At 43.0% G+C, this 16,996-nt stretch overlaps 1 protein-coding gene and 1 long non-coding RNA gene across 2 annotated transcripts in view; both read right to left on the minus strand.

The window, feature by feature from the left end:
• Positions 1-3,045: 3,045 nt before the first annotated feature.
• On the minus strand, positions 3,046-5,092 carry LOC140592160 (uncharacterized). Its single transcript, XR_011992454.1, has 2 exons — positions 3,553-5,092; positions 3,046-3,304 (listed from the first exon to the last, which is right to left on the minus strand). It is a non-coding gene; the product is annotated as an uncharacterized lncRNA (long non-coding RNA).
• Positions 5,093-7,661: 2,569 nt separating this feature from the next.
• Positions 7,662-16,996, minus strand: part of epb41l4a (erythrocyte membrane protein band 4.1 like 4A) — a 128,342-nt gene continuing 119,007 nt past the window's right edge. Inside the window, exon 23 of the mRNA XM_072714884.1 lies at positions 7,662-10,750. Within this exon, the coding sequence (XP_072570985.1) occupies positions 10,724-10,750 (27 nt within the window). The 3' untranslated portion in view covers positions 7,662-10,723. The remainder of the gene's footprint in view (positions 10,751-16,996) is intronic.

The following is a 16,996-nucleotide window of genomic DNA, read 5'->3' on the forward strand; positions in this document are numbered from 1 at the left end:
AAGTTTAAATGTTGCGGTTAAGACGACTGTTGGTGGCCGTTCTAGTGTTATAAGTGCATGATAAGGGAACTCAATTTTCTCCCCATGTTAGATCAAGAAAACGCTGGAAAAAATAACAATACACAGTTTTAGTTAAACGTTCATTGCAGTCAAATGCACTTTGTGAAAATCATTCCTCGTTCAAAATACCATAAAAGCGCATGATTTTATGTAAATTAATATGAAAAGTCTCAGCTGTGTTGGGGGCCCTGTCAAGATTCTTTTCATGGGGCCCAAAATCCTTAGCAGCGCCCCTGCACATAATTAAAGGTAAGACAACTACAGTGTTCACAGAAAGTATTGGGACGCTTGCTTAATTCAGTAAAAACATTGCAGATGTATGTTTGTAAACAAGCATCATTCGTTAAAAGTTTCATTGACGAGCAGTTTCACTGTGTGCTGTTTAATTAGTAACACCTTTGCAATAACATAAAACACCAAACATTCGTGTTTCTTATGAGAGTTGACTTGTTTAGTTGACTTCTGTTGTTCAGTTAAGAGGGGTCGCCCTTTTGCATTTATAGTCATCGGAAGTGGGGCTCCTCCTGGGCAACAGAAGCTCTAGCATATTCTGTAGTTTTATATTTGTTTTGTTGCTACTTACTATTATTACTTTAACAACTGTATGTCGAAGTCAGCATACAAAATTTGGAGTCAAAATGACAATTCACTGCATGAACAAATGGAATGATGCATCGCCCAGTAAACAAGCTGAATCATTGCAGAGACTGAGACCATTTCTTTTAAAGATTTAAAAAAAAAAAAAAAAAAAAAAAAAACAATGTCACGATCAGCCCCTGCCCTGGCCTAGGTGTCACCCCGTTTGGCCAGCAGGTGTCGCTGGTCTTCTCAGCTCCTGATATTCTCCAGGGTTTGTAGTCCCTAGTGCATGAGACCTGGTTGTGTCATGGGGGAGAACTGAGACTGACCATGTTTGGTGTGTTTTTAGAATAACAGATAATTGTTGCTGAAGAGACAATTCTTTCTTGCCACATATTGAGCTGCTCAAAACTCTGCAAACACAGTGACTAATGTCCATCTGTAATGGCTGAGTGGTTCAGGTGTTGGATTTCCAATTTGAGTTCCGCATATTGATTCAAATCCTGCTTGTAGCATTGTCTTCCTGTCTTCTCTTCTCCTCGTTTGTCATGTGAAGTATGAGTGGGGAATGAACTCCTTCAATAGGCAAAGTTGTCAAATATTAATTATGTATTGGTGGTCCCCAGATCATTGCACATTTATGGGTGCTTGGTCATAAATCTAATATGATAGCTGTCTTCTGAGACATCATGCTGTAGAGTGTCATAGTCTTGGGTGTTTCTGACACTGAGGCGAGGCATGATGAAGGCAGGAAAAGAAGTGGACGATCCACTGGTACAGGGGTGGCCAATCTTATCCACAAAGGGCTGGTGTGTATGCAGGTTTTTGGGATAACCTGTAGATCGGCTGTTCAAACCCAGGTGTGAGGACTCTTCAGCCAATCAGTACTCTAATTAGTAATCTAATTAGGGAGTTGCAGCGAAAACTCGCATACACACCGGCCCTTTGCGGATAAGATTGGGCACCCCTGCACTGGTGGCTCCAGGAACACAGGGGTTTATTAACAGAAACAGAAAACACTACAAAACAAAATGGGCCACAAGGGGTCAAAACTAAAAAGGGGTATGAAGTAAACCAGGGCTGGACTGGGACCAGAAAATGGCCCTGGCATTTTTTGGTCATGGCAGCCCACTATGATTAAGTTGTATTAATATTACATGATAATATTAACTGTAAGCTGTAACACCTGCAAACTGTAACTTTATGCCAAGCTAAAATACCACTAAGTTGGACACCAAATCTACTCATAGCATTATTTAAAAATGATGGCTATAAAGGCAATTCTCTCTCTCATACACACACAGTTTGTGCACAAAACTATAGTTTTGTACACAAATGACACATAACTCTATAGGCTAATATTATTATGCATGTTTTAAGTCTGACTGAATAAAATAAGTCTTGCAATAAGTTCCTATGTTGAGCATTTGCACACTTTTGGCCCAGATACTAATTAGTAAAGATGTGTGTCTAATCATTTTTTATCATTTTAAAATTGTATTGTAGTATCGGTGGGGTGCATGTCCCAGCATGCCCCGCGTGCAAATTATAAATAGCCCTTCTATTGTTGTTGTTATTGTTAATGGTTATATTCCTTATTGTCGCGCGTGTGTTTGCCCGATCCTCGTGTGTAATTAGCTTCTGACAACCCTGTGTTTCTCACACGTAATCGTTTCGGTGCTCGTTGGGTGCCTGATGTAGTCTTTTTTCAGTACTAGCAATAAAGAGCGTGTTCTCCCCCGTAAGCAAGTGACGTCTCTCTCTCTCTGCTCCTGCGATGCCTCGGTCCGCCCATCGCCACAGTATTAATTCTAACTCTTCTAACTTTTTCCTTATTTTACGTTTTCTGTTTTAATTCACCATTATTATTACACACTGGAGGTCGACCGATATTGAATTTTACCGATACCGATAGCTAGGTTGGTCCGTACTTGCCGATAACCGATTAATTAACCGATAGTTTTTAAAATGGATACTGGATTAAAAAAAAAAAACTAAATTAAAACACAACACTACATGTAAAATAGTACTAAACTTTATTACAAAAACCAAACAAAAAAACAGTACTGAATCATGAAAATGTGCTATATGAAATGAATATGAATATATTAATAAATATTGAGGTAAATTAAAGACATGCTTTCAAACTGAAAGAAAAAGTAACACTCCAAATAAATAAAAAAAGTTACATACAAAATGAATTATAATAATAATTATATAATATTATAATTATATATAATATTAATTATATAAATGTATATTATATGTGTAGTCTCCCACTATATTTGCTTCTATTTTGAAAACTTTTTTCTCTCTCCATAGGCAGAGGTTGACCAAACTGTTTGTGTAATCTGTTAACAACGCTCATTATATACCCGTCTTTTTAGGCAAGAACCAGATAATGAGTTTCACGTCATGAAATGGTTTTAATACGAAGGGAGCTGTATTACGTGATAACAAATTTAATAAAAACATCGTAAGTTAGGCCTATAATAGTAATGATTTCATTTCAAACAACAAATATATTATATAGAGAAGGTGAGCAAAGTATCAACAGAGCTTTTTGAAACTCCGAATCAGAAAAACACTGTGTCGCAAAAAGATTCACTGTTTCGAAGCGCTCCAGTCGGATCCCCCCATCCCCCTGGCAAATCGCACCCTGTGCCTGAAGATAAAAAGAACTGAAATCGAATGCATTCCTGATGGTAACAATCATGACATTAAACATTTGGGTCGGACTTGCGTGTATTTTTGCCACATTATTTTAACCGCTTGATGTACTGCTAATGTTAGTGTCCTCTCAGCCTTGTCGACAAACATACTGCTGTTCTTTCTCCAATGCAGAATCTAATCAACAAATGAATTACTTTATATTGAGATGAAAACATGTACTGTAGTGTACTGTATACATACCTTTTCGCTGTCTGTGTTTTAAACGTGCATTTGAAGTGTCAGCGTTGTCCGTGCACCGCGCTCTCTCCAGGCAGCTTGCGCTCTCCTTGCAACTAACAGTATCACGTGTCAAAACAAAAGCATGTGCTTTACAGCGATTTTCGCCTATAGAGGCGGCACTTGCCATAGATATATATGTTGGCTCTCGCACTGTATAAGGATAACGGACCGTTCTCAGCTCTGACGCAACCCGGAAAAACTATCGGCGTGGATTTTTGCCGATAACCGATAGTTCCGGGAATCAACTATCGGTGCCGATTAATCGGCAAAACCGATACATCGGTCGACCTCTATTACACACATCCCAAAACATTGTCATTGTTAACTCTGACTGTGTGCAAGCTTACGTGTAGGCAACCCCCCTTCACTTGCGCTCTCTCTCTCTCTCTCTCTCTCTCTCACTCTCACTCACTCACTCACTCCAGCCCTTTGCACTCCCTACATGAAACTTCCCTCTTCATTAACATTTCGGCTACTTTTTACCGGGCTGGACAGTAGCTAATCTGACCTCTTCCACAATCTTTCCTTGGGCCACGTCTCTCTCCTCATCCTCCTCCTCCAGCCCTGCACCAGGTGCTGCAGCAGTAAAACTTGTGGTGGCAAACATATCGGTAAGTTTTGCGCATTTTGCTGCACCCACTTGAAGGCTTTTTTGCCTTTTTTCTCTGAGCTTTTCTGCGCCCCCCTTGCACTTTTTTGGTTTGTCCATAGCCACTTTTCTCCAACTCTGGTCAGCTCAAATGACAAAATTTGATAACCTTGGTTAAAAAGAGGACGGAGGGGCAGGCCGAGGAGGGCTGAGAGATTTCATTGGATTAGTCCAATGTCCTTCAAGAAAATCAACCAATGGGACATCACGGTCGATAAACATTATTTATAATATACTGTTTGGGGTAAATTATGACAGCCCCAGACTGGCCCAAAAATGTGCGTCAGCCCACCGGGCATTGCCCCGTTCGCCAGATGGCTGAAGTAAACTAACAAAACCAAAAAGATAAATGAGGGGGAAACTGGTAACAGAGAACACACAGGGACACAAACATGGCAAACAGAAGAATCAGGGAACTGCAATCAACAAGGACATCAGCAAAACACAATAAACAACAATGACTCCACAACGGAGCAGAGCAGGATCAAGACTTTTTATACAGAGGTCTACAAGAATAAGCAGGACAGGTGGAAACAATTAACAAGGGCTGGCAAAACGGGCAACAGGTGAAACAACTAATTAAATCATGGAACTCAGAAACTAATAAACTAAGAAACAGAATCTAATGCCTTGTCCATATGTACAAGGGTATATTTTAAATCGTACCTTTTTCTATACATCTTGGGTTTTTTTCCACACGTAAACGGCGCCTCAGGTCAGGGTTGAGATCTGGTGACTGTGGGGGCCATTGTAGTACAGTGAACTCATTGTCATGTTCAAGAAACCAATTTGAAATGATTCGAGCTTTGTGACATGGTGCATTATCCTGCTGGAAGTAGCCATCAGAGGATGGGTACATGGTGGTCATAAAGGGATGGACATGGTCAGAAACAATGGTCAGGTAGGCCGTGGCATTTAAACGATGCCCAATTGGCACTAAGGGACCTAAAGTGTGCCAAGAAAACATCCCCCACACCATTACACCACCACCACCAGCCTGCACAGTGGTAACAAGGCATGATGGATCCATGTTCTCATTCTGTTTACGCCAAATTCTGACTCTACCATTTGAATGTCTCAACAGAAATCGAGACTCATCGGACCAGGCAACATTTTTCCAGTCTTCAACTGTCCAATTTTGGTGAGCTCGTGCAAATTGTAGCCTCTTTTTCCTATTTGTAGTGGAGATGAGTGGTACCCGGTGGGGTCTTCTGCTGTTGTAGCCCATCCGCCTCAAGGTTGTGTGTGTTGTGGCTTCACAAATGCTTTGCTGCATACCTCGGTTGTAACGAGTGGTTATTTCAGTCAAAGTTGCTCTTCTATCAGCTTGAATCAGTCGGCCCATTCTCCTCTGACCTCTAGCATCAACAAGGCATTTTCGCCCACAGGACTGCCGCATACTGGATGTTTTTCCCTTTGCACACCATTCTTTGTAAACCCTAGAAATGGTTGTGCGTGAAAATCCCAGTAACTGAGCAGATTGTGAAATACTCAGACCGGCCCGTCTGGCACCAACAACCATGCCACGCTCAAAATTGCTTAAATCACCTTTCTTTCCCATTCTGACATTCAGTTTGGAGTTCAGGAGATTGTCTTGACCAGGACCACACCCCTAAATGCATTGAAGCAACTGCCATGTGATTGGTTGATTAGATAATTGCATTAATGAGAAATTGAACAGGTGTTCCTAATAATCCTTTGGGTGAGTGTACATTAGGCGAGATTGAGCAATGGCGGACTTAGCCAAAATAGTGTGCTAACCTTGCTGACAGGACTTCTTACATGTGTACAGATAAATGTTGTCACTCTCGCATTATATTGATCAACACCGGTGTCGGAATGTGCGCCATGGTTTTCAACTTAACAGGACTGGCAATTAGGCTTCTGATTGACTAACATGGCAGTATGGTTAGAGTTATATTGCCGCCTGTTGTTTTGGCATGCTTTTGACAGCGCATTTTAGCGGTTTCATGTGGACGGAAATTTTTTAGAAGACAATGTTTGTGTGGACGGGGATTTTTTTTCTTTAAACGGAGGAAAAACACCGTTTTAAAAAATATCTGTGTACGTGTGGACAAGGCATTGAACACATAACAGAGGAGTTAGCGGCTTGCTCAGCATGGGGCAAGGGAAACACACTAAGGACTTTGATGACGAGGAGGAACAGGATGGCCAAATGGGAAGGAAACATGAAAGACTTGGACAGACGGGTGCTGACCCTGACACACAGTGGCCCAGATTTATCTGGTCTTGGCTGAGATGGCCAAGTAGTCAAGGGATTATACTCAAAATCTAATGGGGATTCTCCACACTGGTCTGAGTCTTGTTTGTGGGGTCAGCTCTTTTCAAATCACCTGTGAGGCAGCTTGTGGCATCACCAGATAAAGCCTTTGTGTTCCATTGCAGGAAGAGCTGCTGAGCCCCTGTGTCCCCTTAAAGAAACAATCAACACTTATTGAACACTTTTCATTTGAACATTACACTAGACAAGGCAGATGATTCCTGTCTGAACAAACAGGATTTGCAAGTGGAGGTTGTGCTAGCTGATTGGTTAATACATTGCACTTGAAACCTAATGGAGATTTTCTGTGTTTGGTCAAATCCTGCTTGCAGCATTGTACCCCCTTTTTGTTATGTGACACCTGGAAAGGGACATTGAAGTGGCTGCCTAGTATACACAAAGGTGCTGTGTCAACCATTGGCATTTACTGGTGCTCCTTGAATCAATGCACATCTAAAGACAACTGGACCTTTTCCCCCTGCTTCTTATCCATTGTTATGAAAGGCTTTCCAGGTACTTTTATGCCCTTACATTTGTGAGAATTTGAATTTGTCAAATTATTTTTTTGGCAACATTTTTAAACGCAGTACATCTGTCATTGACATGTTTGTAGGCACCTTCCCACCACAGGAACTTTTTTTAGAAACCAAAATTTTTTCAGCAATCAGTCACTTATATCACGTTCCCACTGCAAGAAGTCCGTCTGACTTTAGTTCCTCGAATGTGGTTCTTTTTTCAGCTCCTGCTTCAGAGTAGGTAGTTTTCACTTGACTAAGAAAAGCTGGGTGTGCATATATTGATAAACTTTGCTGAATTGTTGACCACAAGCACTGACACCAGCTTGGAAGTCAGAAGCAACAGTTGAGCAGAAGCATTATTTTTGTATCTTAATTACATTAAAGGCATTAATACCTTTTTTAGTTTTGTCTCCATATTTCTGCATTGGAAATTTCGATTGATAACCAATACACTTCCATCTAATATCACCAGTGCCAGTAAAGTAATGATGCATTACTTTGAATTAAGCACTGTGACCAATACAGTTGTACAATCAATATGAATGAAAACACATTTTGTTATTGTGGGACATGGTGAAAGGGATGATCCACAGTGCCTTAAAAGCAACAAGGGGCTTTATTGAAAATAGAAATCAGAAAGACACTAAAAACAAAAAGGACCACAAGGTGTCTAATGCAGGAAGGCAGATTAAACAAGAACTCTAACAGGCTACAAATAAATACTAACACTGAACAAGTTCAAGGCACACAAGCAAGAAACACATGTAGGGACCACTCAAACCACAAAACAGGAACAAATGCAATGACCAACTAAGGAACAGGATAAGAGTAGGCACTTAAATACACGTAACACATGGGCTAGACAAGGGACAGGTGCGGGCAATAAACAATTAAGCAAACACTGAAAACTACAATAACAAGGGACAGGTGAAGGTAAGGAATTCAAACACTAGAGATACTAGGAACATAGGAAAAACCACAAATGATAACAAAATTAGACACAGGCTGTCAGGGTCAGCCCCTGCTGTGGTCCTACTGTGTCCCTTCCCTGTTTGACCAGCAGGCATTGTTGGTCATCCCGTCCTTCATGTTTGTCTTTGAGTTTCCCCTGTTCTGTTGGCCTCATGGCTGAACACCTTGAGCGTCCGGTTGTCTTTGTACCTTCTGTCCTGTGTTTGAATCCCACCTGTTTTTGTATTTAGCCCCCTAGTGTTTCAGTTGAGTTTGTCTAGTTATTGTATTTGGTGATTTTGTATATGGGTTTTGGTTTTGTTCCTTGTGCCCCTGCTTGTCTTTACCTGTCTGTAATTCCCCAGTGTTCTGATTCCTTGGTTAGTTCTTAGTTTCCCTGTTTAGTTCCTTTTGAGTTTATTAGTTTCACCTGTGCCCTGTTTCCCTGGTCTTTCTTAATTAGCCTCACCTGTCCTGTGTTAGTCTCGTTACCCCTTAGTATTTTAGTTCCTGCTTCTGTTCAGTTTCCCAGTGGTTCATTGTGTTCTGTGTGTGTTGTTGTTCAATGGAGGTTTGATGGTTTTGATATTTTCAGTGTTTGACGTGTATTTGGTTTTTGTTATTTAGTCTTGTTTAATCCCCTTCAGTTTTTGATCCCTCGTGGTCCTTTTTGGTTTTGTAGTTTTTTCTGTTTTATTTAATAAACCCCTTTCTGTTCCTGGAGCCGCTAGTGGGTCGTCCACCCTTTTTGTGCCTGCACGATGCCTCGCTTCCGTGCCCGAGCCGCCTGGATCCATGACACAGGCAGGGTAAACCAAGAGCACAGGTATAAACACAGACCAAAACTGAAATACATGAACACAAGGACAAAAACTGAGGGAAAACAGAATCAAAAGTCATACAAACATAAAAATGTCCAAACAGGTGATGGATGAGTAGTTTGAGCTCCCTGCTTAGCCCATTTAGCCATGTGGCAGCCTGGGAAGCAGGGCAATACACTGGGAGCAGAACAAACAGGATGGCCAGCAATACCTACTGGCTAAACAGGAAAATGACATGCATGTATTTATGTAAGTTGATTGAAATACTTCAAAAAAGCACGTACAGTCAGTCCAATATCGCATATCGCACCCTGAATGTTGGAGTCCGATTCATGTTGCACTTGCTTTTGCTGTTTTACGATGAGGGTGTGCATCACGTGGTGTTAGGCATACTGAATTGTGATTTTACCTGAGCACTCGCTAATGGACCTGGAGAGGCGGTGAATATGGGAGTCACAATTTCTGTTGACCGCCTACATTGGGTTGTGCTTGCGATTCTATGTCCTGTGCCTTGTTTTATTGTTTTTGTATGATAGTGAATAGTGTGTGGTTTAAGCCATCCAACCGTGCTTCATATCCGGCAGAAGGAAAGGAGTGTGGAAGAGCGAGCTGAAGTTGGTGCCAGCGCTGCGGCTGGGAGTGCCCTAGTAATGGTGCAAACAAGTGGTGTTACTGGGGCCGGAGCCCAGGACTGTAAACTTTCCATTGTTCCTGTAAAGGTGAAATCTAAAAAGGTCAGCAGATCGTAGAAACTTATGCCTTCCTTGATCAAGGTAGTTCAGCGTCATTCTGTACAGAGAGCCTGATGAGGAAATTAAATCTTACAGGGAGAGGAACATGAATTTACTGCGTACTATGGGCCAAGAAAATATTATTCAGTGCGGTGTTGTGTTAGATTTGGAAGTGGCTGGTTTGGAAGGAGACCAGTACTATCATCTTCCTGATCTTTTTACGCAAAGGCAGATGCCCGTGAGTAAGTGCAGCATACCACAACAGTAAGATCTTTCGAGATGGCCTCATCTGTATGGTGTCAGGCTACCATATGTTGATGCAAATGTTGAACTACTGATTGGGTTGACTATGCCAAGAGGGCTAGAACCCATAGAGGTAATTCCAAGTATGAATGGAGGTCCATATGCAGTTAAGACCGCACTAGGATGGACAGTGAATGGGCCAATAGGTGGAGATGCCGGTAAGAGAGAAATGACACAACTTGAAGTCACTGTCAATAGGATTTCAGTTATGAAGATAGATGAGTTATGGAAACGACAGTTTGAAATGGACTTTCCTGAGTGTAAACAGGACGATCAATTGGGACTGTCAAGGGAAGATCATCAGTTCATGAGTATGGTTCAGAAATCCTCAAGGTTATTGAATGGTCATTATTGTAGTGACTTGCCCTTAAGGAAATGCAGTGAATATGCCTAACAACCGTGCGCTAGCACAGTAACGTGCTATTAATTTGAAACGTAGATTTCAGAAGAATGCTTCATTTCATTCTGATTATATTGCCTTTATGAATGACATTATTGATAAGGGTTATGCTGAAAGAGTTCCTGTGGAAGACTTACAGGGTGACCAATGTAGAATATGGTATATTCCACACCATGGAGTTTACCATTCTATGAAGAAAAGGATAAGGGTTGTATTTGACTGTGCAGTCTCATTCAAGGGAACCTCACTTAATGCCTGTTTGGTGCAAGGACCTGACCTCACTAGTTCGCTGGTTGGTGTGGTTACTAGATTCAGAAAAGAACCAGTTGTCTTGACAGCGGATGTTGAAGCCATGTTTCACCAGGTACGGGTACCAACTGAAGATTCTGATTTGTTGAGATTCTTCTGGTGGCCCAATGGGGACTTCAGGCAGGAAATGGAAGAGTACCGGATGGTCGTCCATCTGTTTGGGGCAACATCATCCCGAAGCTGTGCCAACTTTGCCCTGCGGAAATGCGAGGATAATAAACAGTTCTTTAGTAAACAAACAGTGAATACAGTTCTGCATAACTTTTATGTGGATGATTGTCTTGTTTCAGTTCCTTCGGAGGCCGAAGCTATAGCTCTTTATGGTGAACTTAGAGAGATTTGTTCTAAAGGGAGCTTTCAGCTGAAGAAGTGGATCAGCAATAGTCGTAATGTGCTCACTGGAATACCTGAGGAAGATAGAGCAATGGAGGTTAAAGAACTGAATCTGGATTATGATGCATTGCCTGTTGAGAGGGTATTGGGCATTCAGTGGTGTATTCAATCAGATGAGTTTAAGTTCAAAGTAACGATCCGGCAGCAACCTTTAACCTGTAGAGGGATTTTGTCCACAGTCAGTTCTGTTTATGATCTGCTGGGAATTCTAGTTCCAGTTACTTTGAAGGCCAAGATGATCATACAAGACCTGTCTCGGAATGGCTTAGGTTGGGATGATGCTATATCAGCTCCTGTGGCTGAAAAGTGGATGAAATGGGTGCAAGATCTCCATCTTTGGGCAGTTAGCCTTTGCTCAGTCGCACCATTTTGCAGATGCAAGTGAATTCGGCTATGGAACAGTTACTTATCTGCTCTTGCGAAACGGCATCTTACAATCAAGTATCGCCTTTATTATGAGAAAGGCTAGGGTTGCCCCATTAAGGCCAACTACCATACCGCGAATTGAGCTTACAGCTGTGGTAGTTGCAGCACGTATGGATAGACTGTGGAGAAAGGAGTTGCAGATGGATCTGGTTGAATCAATGTTTTGGACTGATAGCACTTCAGTGCTCAAGTACAATAAGAATGAGACTTCTAGGTTTCGATCCTTTGTGGCTAACAGAGTTTCAGAGATTCTCAAAGTTTCTAGTCCAGATCAGTGATGTCATGTCCCCACTTTAAATAACTCTGCCGATATTGCTTCAAGGGGAATCGGAGTGGAATCTTTTCTTAAAGAGTTTACCTGGATTAGCGGGCCACCATTTCTGATCTATTCCCAGAAGGATTGGCCAGAAGTTCCTAAAGACTGGGTAATGTCGGGTGATGCAGATCCTGAAGTTAGAAAATGTGTTTTAGCCAACGTGACTCATGTGGGACAACCTGTGGATACAGTGACACATTTGATAAATCGTTCCTCATCTTGGACCCGGTTGATAAGGGTTATAGGTTTAAAGATTTATTGTTGAGGCTCTGTAGAAAAAGGAAAGAGATTGAAGTCAAATTTTCTTATCCAGGGTCAGACAAAGGAGAACAAATGAGGGTCCTAGAGAGTAAAATTAAGAGGATCAAGAAGTCCCTTCAGGTCTCGCTTTCTCTGGATGAGTTCAGAGAAGCTGAGCTTCAAATGATCAAGTTTTGTCAGAGGAAAGGTTTCCCTGATGAACTCTCTAGACATGAGAAGGGAGACAATATAAAGGAGACAAACTGTATCTACAAACTACCAATTCTCGATGAGGGGGTCTTGAGAGTGGGTGGGTGGCTTAATAAACTATTGCTGTGTGATGAAACGAAACATCCCATCATTTTGCCAAAAGAGTGTCCTGTTGTTAGACTTATTTTATTGCAGATACATAAGGAGACGGGTCATGGTGGAAGAAATCACATGTTATCCCGATTGCATGAGAAAGATTGGATTCTTGGCGCGAGGGTTGCCATAAGAAAGATTATTTCGAAATGTATTGTCTGCCGACGAATGCATGGAGCACCTGGAAGTCAGCAGATGGCTGATTTGCCATACCACAGAGTAACTCCAGACAACCCTCCTTTCACTTTTGTTGGAGTGGACTGTTTTGGTCCTTTTCAGATAAAGCGAAGGAGAGTGTTAGTGAAAAGGTACAGAGTTATATTTACATGCTTGACAGTGAGAGCGGTACACCTTGAAGTAGCTACATCTCTAGAAACAGATTCCTTTATTAATACTTTACGACATTTTATATCTAGGCGAGGATAAGTTAAGGAATTATATTCGGATAATGGAACAAATTTTGTTTGTGCTTATCGCGAACTGAAATGGTGTATTGAAATGTGGAATCAGGACCAGATACATGATGAACTCTTGCAGAAAGGCATTAAGTGGATGTTCAATCCGCCAGGTGGATCTCATCATGGGGGAGCTTGGGAGAAGTTAATTCGCTCTGTGAGAAAAATTCTCAATTCCATGTTCAAGGTACAACACTTGGATGAAGATGGTCTTCATACGGTTTTTTGTGAAGTGGAGGCGATTCTTAATAATAGACCTCTCACTATGGCATCTACAGATCTAAATGATCTTGGCGGAACGCGGCTCGGGCGGTCGCAGATGCAAAAACCCGGGCGTGGGAGAGGCCATGGAAAGTGACTTTTGGTCGGCCTCAAAAAGGTTCTGGCAAACCATCCGGAGTATTAGGAGGGGGAAGCAGCTCCTGCTTCCAACAATTATTAGGGGGGGGTGGGTGCTGTTGACCTCACCTGGGGACATCACCCGGAGGTGGAAGGAATACTCTGAGGACCTCCTCAACCCTGCCTCAGATACATCTACGCACACTGCCTTTGAGACATCTGAGGGCACAGAGCCCGAGGGTGCTGGGGGGGGCTTGCACATCACTGGGGCTGAGGTGGCCAGGGTGGTTAAAGAGCTCCGTGGTGGCCGGGCCCCGGGGGTGGATGAGATCCGCCCGGAGTACCTGAAGGCTCTGGATGTTGTGGGGCTGTCGTGGCTGACACACCTTCTCAACAGTGTGTGGAGGTCAGGGACGGTGCCGCTGGATTGGCAGACCGGGGTGGTGGTCCCCTTAAATAAGAAAGGGGACCGGAGGGTGTGTTCCAACTACAAGGGGATCACACTTCTCAGTCTCCCTGGGAAAGTCTATTCCGGGGTACTGGAGAGGAGGGTGAGATCGATAGTCGAATCTCGGATTCAGGAGGAACAATGCGGTTTTCGTCCTGGCCGTGGAACACTGGACCAGCTTTATACCCTTGCAAGGGTACTGGAGAGGGCCTGGGAGTTTGCCTATCCAGTCTACATGTGTTTTGTGGATTTGGAAAAGGCTTACGACCGGGTTCCCCGAGGTACTCTGTGGGGGGTGCTTCGAAAGTATGGGGTCCGGGGTCCGCTGTTGTGGGCCATTCAGTCCCTGTACGAACGAAGCAGAAGCTTGGTCCGCATTGCCGGTAATAAGTCGGACGTGTTCCCGGTGCGTGTTGGGCTCCGCCAGGGCTGCCCTTTGTCATCGGTCCTGTTTATAATATTTATGGACAGGATTTCTAGGCGCAGCCAGGGTGTTGAGGGTGTCCAGTTTGGTGGCCTCAGGATTGCCTCGCTGCTTTTTGCCGACAATGTCGTTGGCTTCATCTGCTGGGGATCTCCGGCATGCACTGGGGCAGTTCGCAGCCGAGTGCGAAGCGGCAGGGATGAGGATTAGTACCTCCAAGTCCGAGACCATGGTTCTCAGCCGGAAACGGGTGGTTTGCCCTCTTCGGGTCGGGGAAGACGTACTGCCTCAAGTGGAGGAGTTTAAGTATCTCGGGGTCTTGTTCACGAGTGAGGGTAGGCGAGATCGGGAGCTGGATAGACGAATCGGGGGGGCGTCTACAGTTTTGCAGGCGCTTAACCGGTCCGTCGTGGCTAAGAAAGAACTGAGCCAAAAAGCTAAGCTCTCGATCTATTGGTCCATCTTTGTCCCTACCCTCACCTATGGTCATGAGCTATGGGTAATGACCGAAAGAATGAGATCGCGAATACAGGCGGCCGAAATGAGGTTTCTCCGCAGGGTGTCTGGGCTCTCCCTTAGGGATAGGGTGAGAAGTTCGGATATCCGGGAGGGCCTCAGAGTAGAACCGCTGCTTCTTCACGTCGAAAGGAGCCAGTTGAGGTGGTTTGGACATCTGGTGCGGATGCCTCCTGGGCGGCTACCCGGAGAGGTTATGTCCTACAGGGAGGAGGCCCCGGGGCAGGCCCAGGACTCGCTGGAGGGATTATATATCTCGGCTAGCCTGGGAACGCCTCAGTGTCCCCCCCGAGGAGCTGGTGGAGGTAGCTGGGGAGAGGGAGGTCTGGGTGCCTCTCTTGAAGCTGCTGCCCCCGCGACCCGAACCCCGGACAAGCGGCAGATGATGGATGGATGGATGGATGGATGCTTTAACTCCTAATCATTTATTGCTTCTTAAGTCTCATCCAACATTGCCCCCAGGAATGTTTTGCAAAGATGACATCTACTGTCGTCGTAGGTGGAGACAAGTTCAATATATGTCATATTTATTCTGGAAGAGATGGGTCAATTAGTATCTGCCACAGCTTCAGGCACGTCAGAAATGGGCAAATGTCTGGCGCATTTTTCTTCCAGGGGACATTGTGTTGATTGTGGATGATTCAGCACCTCGGAATTCTTGGATCATGTGAAGAATCATGGAGGTTGTTGCGGGCAACAAAGGCTTTGTGAGACGAGTCAAGATCAAGACTTAGACTAGCTGTTTAGACAAGCCTGTCACAAAGATTTGTCTTCTTCAAGAAGTTGAGGAGGCTTGACTCAATTTTGACTTGACTGACATTTTCAAGGAGTGTGGAAAGAGTGGTGGTAAAGATCACTCTCATCCTAGGCTATGTGCTAGTAACCTCTGGCCTAGAGAAGAGGACGTAATTAAGGATATTAAAATTGGATTATTAATGTTTGGTTAATTGATTTGATGATGTGATGTTAGTGTTTGTTCACATGTAATAATTATTATTATAGGTAATAATTAAGGGCTGGGATGTTGGAGTCCGATTCATGTTGTGCTTGCTTTCGCTGTTTTACGGTGAGGGTGTGCATCACGTGGTGTTGGGCACACTGAATTGTGATTTTACCTGAGCACTCGCTAATGGACCTGGAGAGGGGGTGAATATGGGAGTCACAATTTCTGTTGACCACCTACATTGGGTTGTGCTCACGATTCTATGTCCTGTGCCTTGTTTTATTGTTTTTGTATGATAGTGAATAATGAAATAAATAAGGTTTTGACAAGGAAGTACGGACTGGCTTTCCTAAAGGATAGAAGGCGAGTCAGACAGGCCTCCCTATTTTAGCCTCTTGGCGATTCCTCATAAAAATCGCCCAAACACTGAATCTGTTCTAACGAGACTGACATATTAGTACTCTTTTCCAAAATAACGTAAAATTCCTTTTCAGTTAGAAAGAAAAGCACTACGCAAGCTACAATGAGATGTGGTCTTAGTAAGAAATACTATTTACATGCAAAAATATCTATTCCAAGTGAAAAATAGTGATGTCCAATTTGTGAATGAATTGTTCTTTCAAGCAAGTTGTTTTCAGTGAATTGGTCAAACCAGTTTTCAAAACTAAAAAAATCTAACTTTATAAGAATATAAGAACATAAGAAATTTACAAACAAGAGGAGGCCATCCACGTATTGTACAGGTCAAAGTCTTAGATTCTAAAAATCTAAGAATATTTGACAAATTATCATATGAAAATACAGTAATGCTTTTTACTTACTTACATTTTTTTCATAGACTGTCTATAGCCATGTTGCCTTCAGTGCTTCTCGCATACTGTAACCTGTTGTATTTGTGCTGTGTGCATGCCCAGCCACATGGTGGTTCAAAAATTGACTCAAAGCATGTGTTTTAGACAGTTTTTATTTGCTTTGCCTTTGCCTTTGTCATGAGTTTTGCAGATTGATTAGTATGTATTGAAATACTTCCACCTACTGGGCATGTCTGTATTGCAACTTCATATTTCCTTCTAAAATCTGGACATTTGGGCCAGCTCAACATTTTTAATTGTCCTCGCGCTCTTGCACTGGTCTAATTCCTCAAGATGGATGAAGGAGGTTAAGACACTGAAACTAAAGAAAAAAACAAAATTGTGTGCAGAAGGTTGTTAGTTGCTGTTCTTATAGATCATCAGCAAGCTCCCGCATTAGTTTCATCGCTGCTATTGCTCATGCAAAAGCAAGGGGAGCCCAGGCTGGGGCTGCGTAAGCACAAAAAAATTGAAATTAAAGTGGAAAAACCCAGGCTTGAAATTACTCTTTGTGCATTCCAATATGGCAAAGAAAAAAATGCAGAACTACACAAAGCAGCTGCTTTGGAGGAACTGTTAGTTTGGTGTGGTTGATTCAGCATCTGTAAGCAGCCATCACAGAACATCAACACAACAAAAAGCTTGCAGTTCACCAAAGAATATATCAAAGTTCAGGCAGAGCTCAACCAGCAACACTTAGACAACAAAGAATAAGATGAATTTGGGAT

The sequence above is a fragment of the Paramormyrops kingsleyae genome, chromosome 7 (genome assembly GCF_048594095.1).
Source record: "Paramormyrops kingsleyae isolate MSU_618 chromosome 7, PKINGS_0.4, whole genome shotgun sequence".
In the NCBI taxonomy this organism is placed as follows: domain Eukaryota; kingdom Metazoa; phylum Chordata; class Actinopteri; order Osteoglossiformes; family Mormyridae; genus Paramormyrops; species Paramormyrops kingsleyae.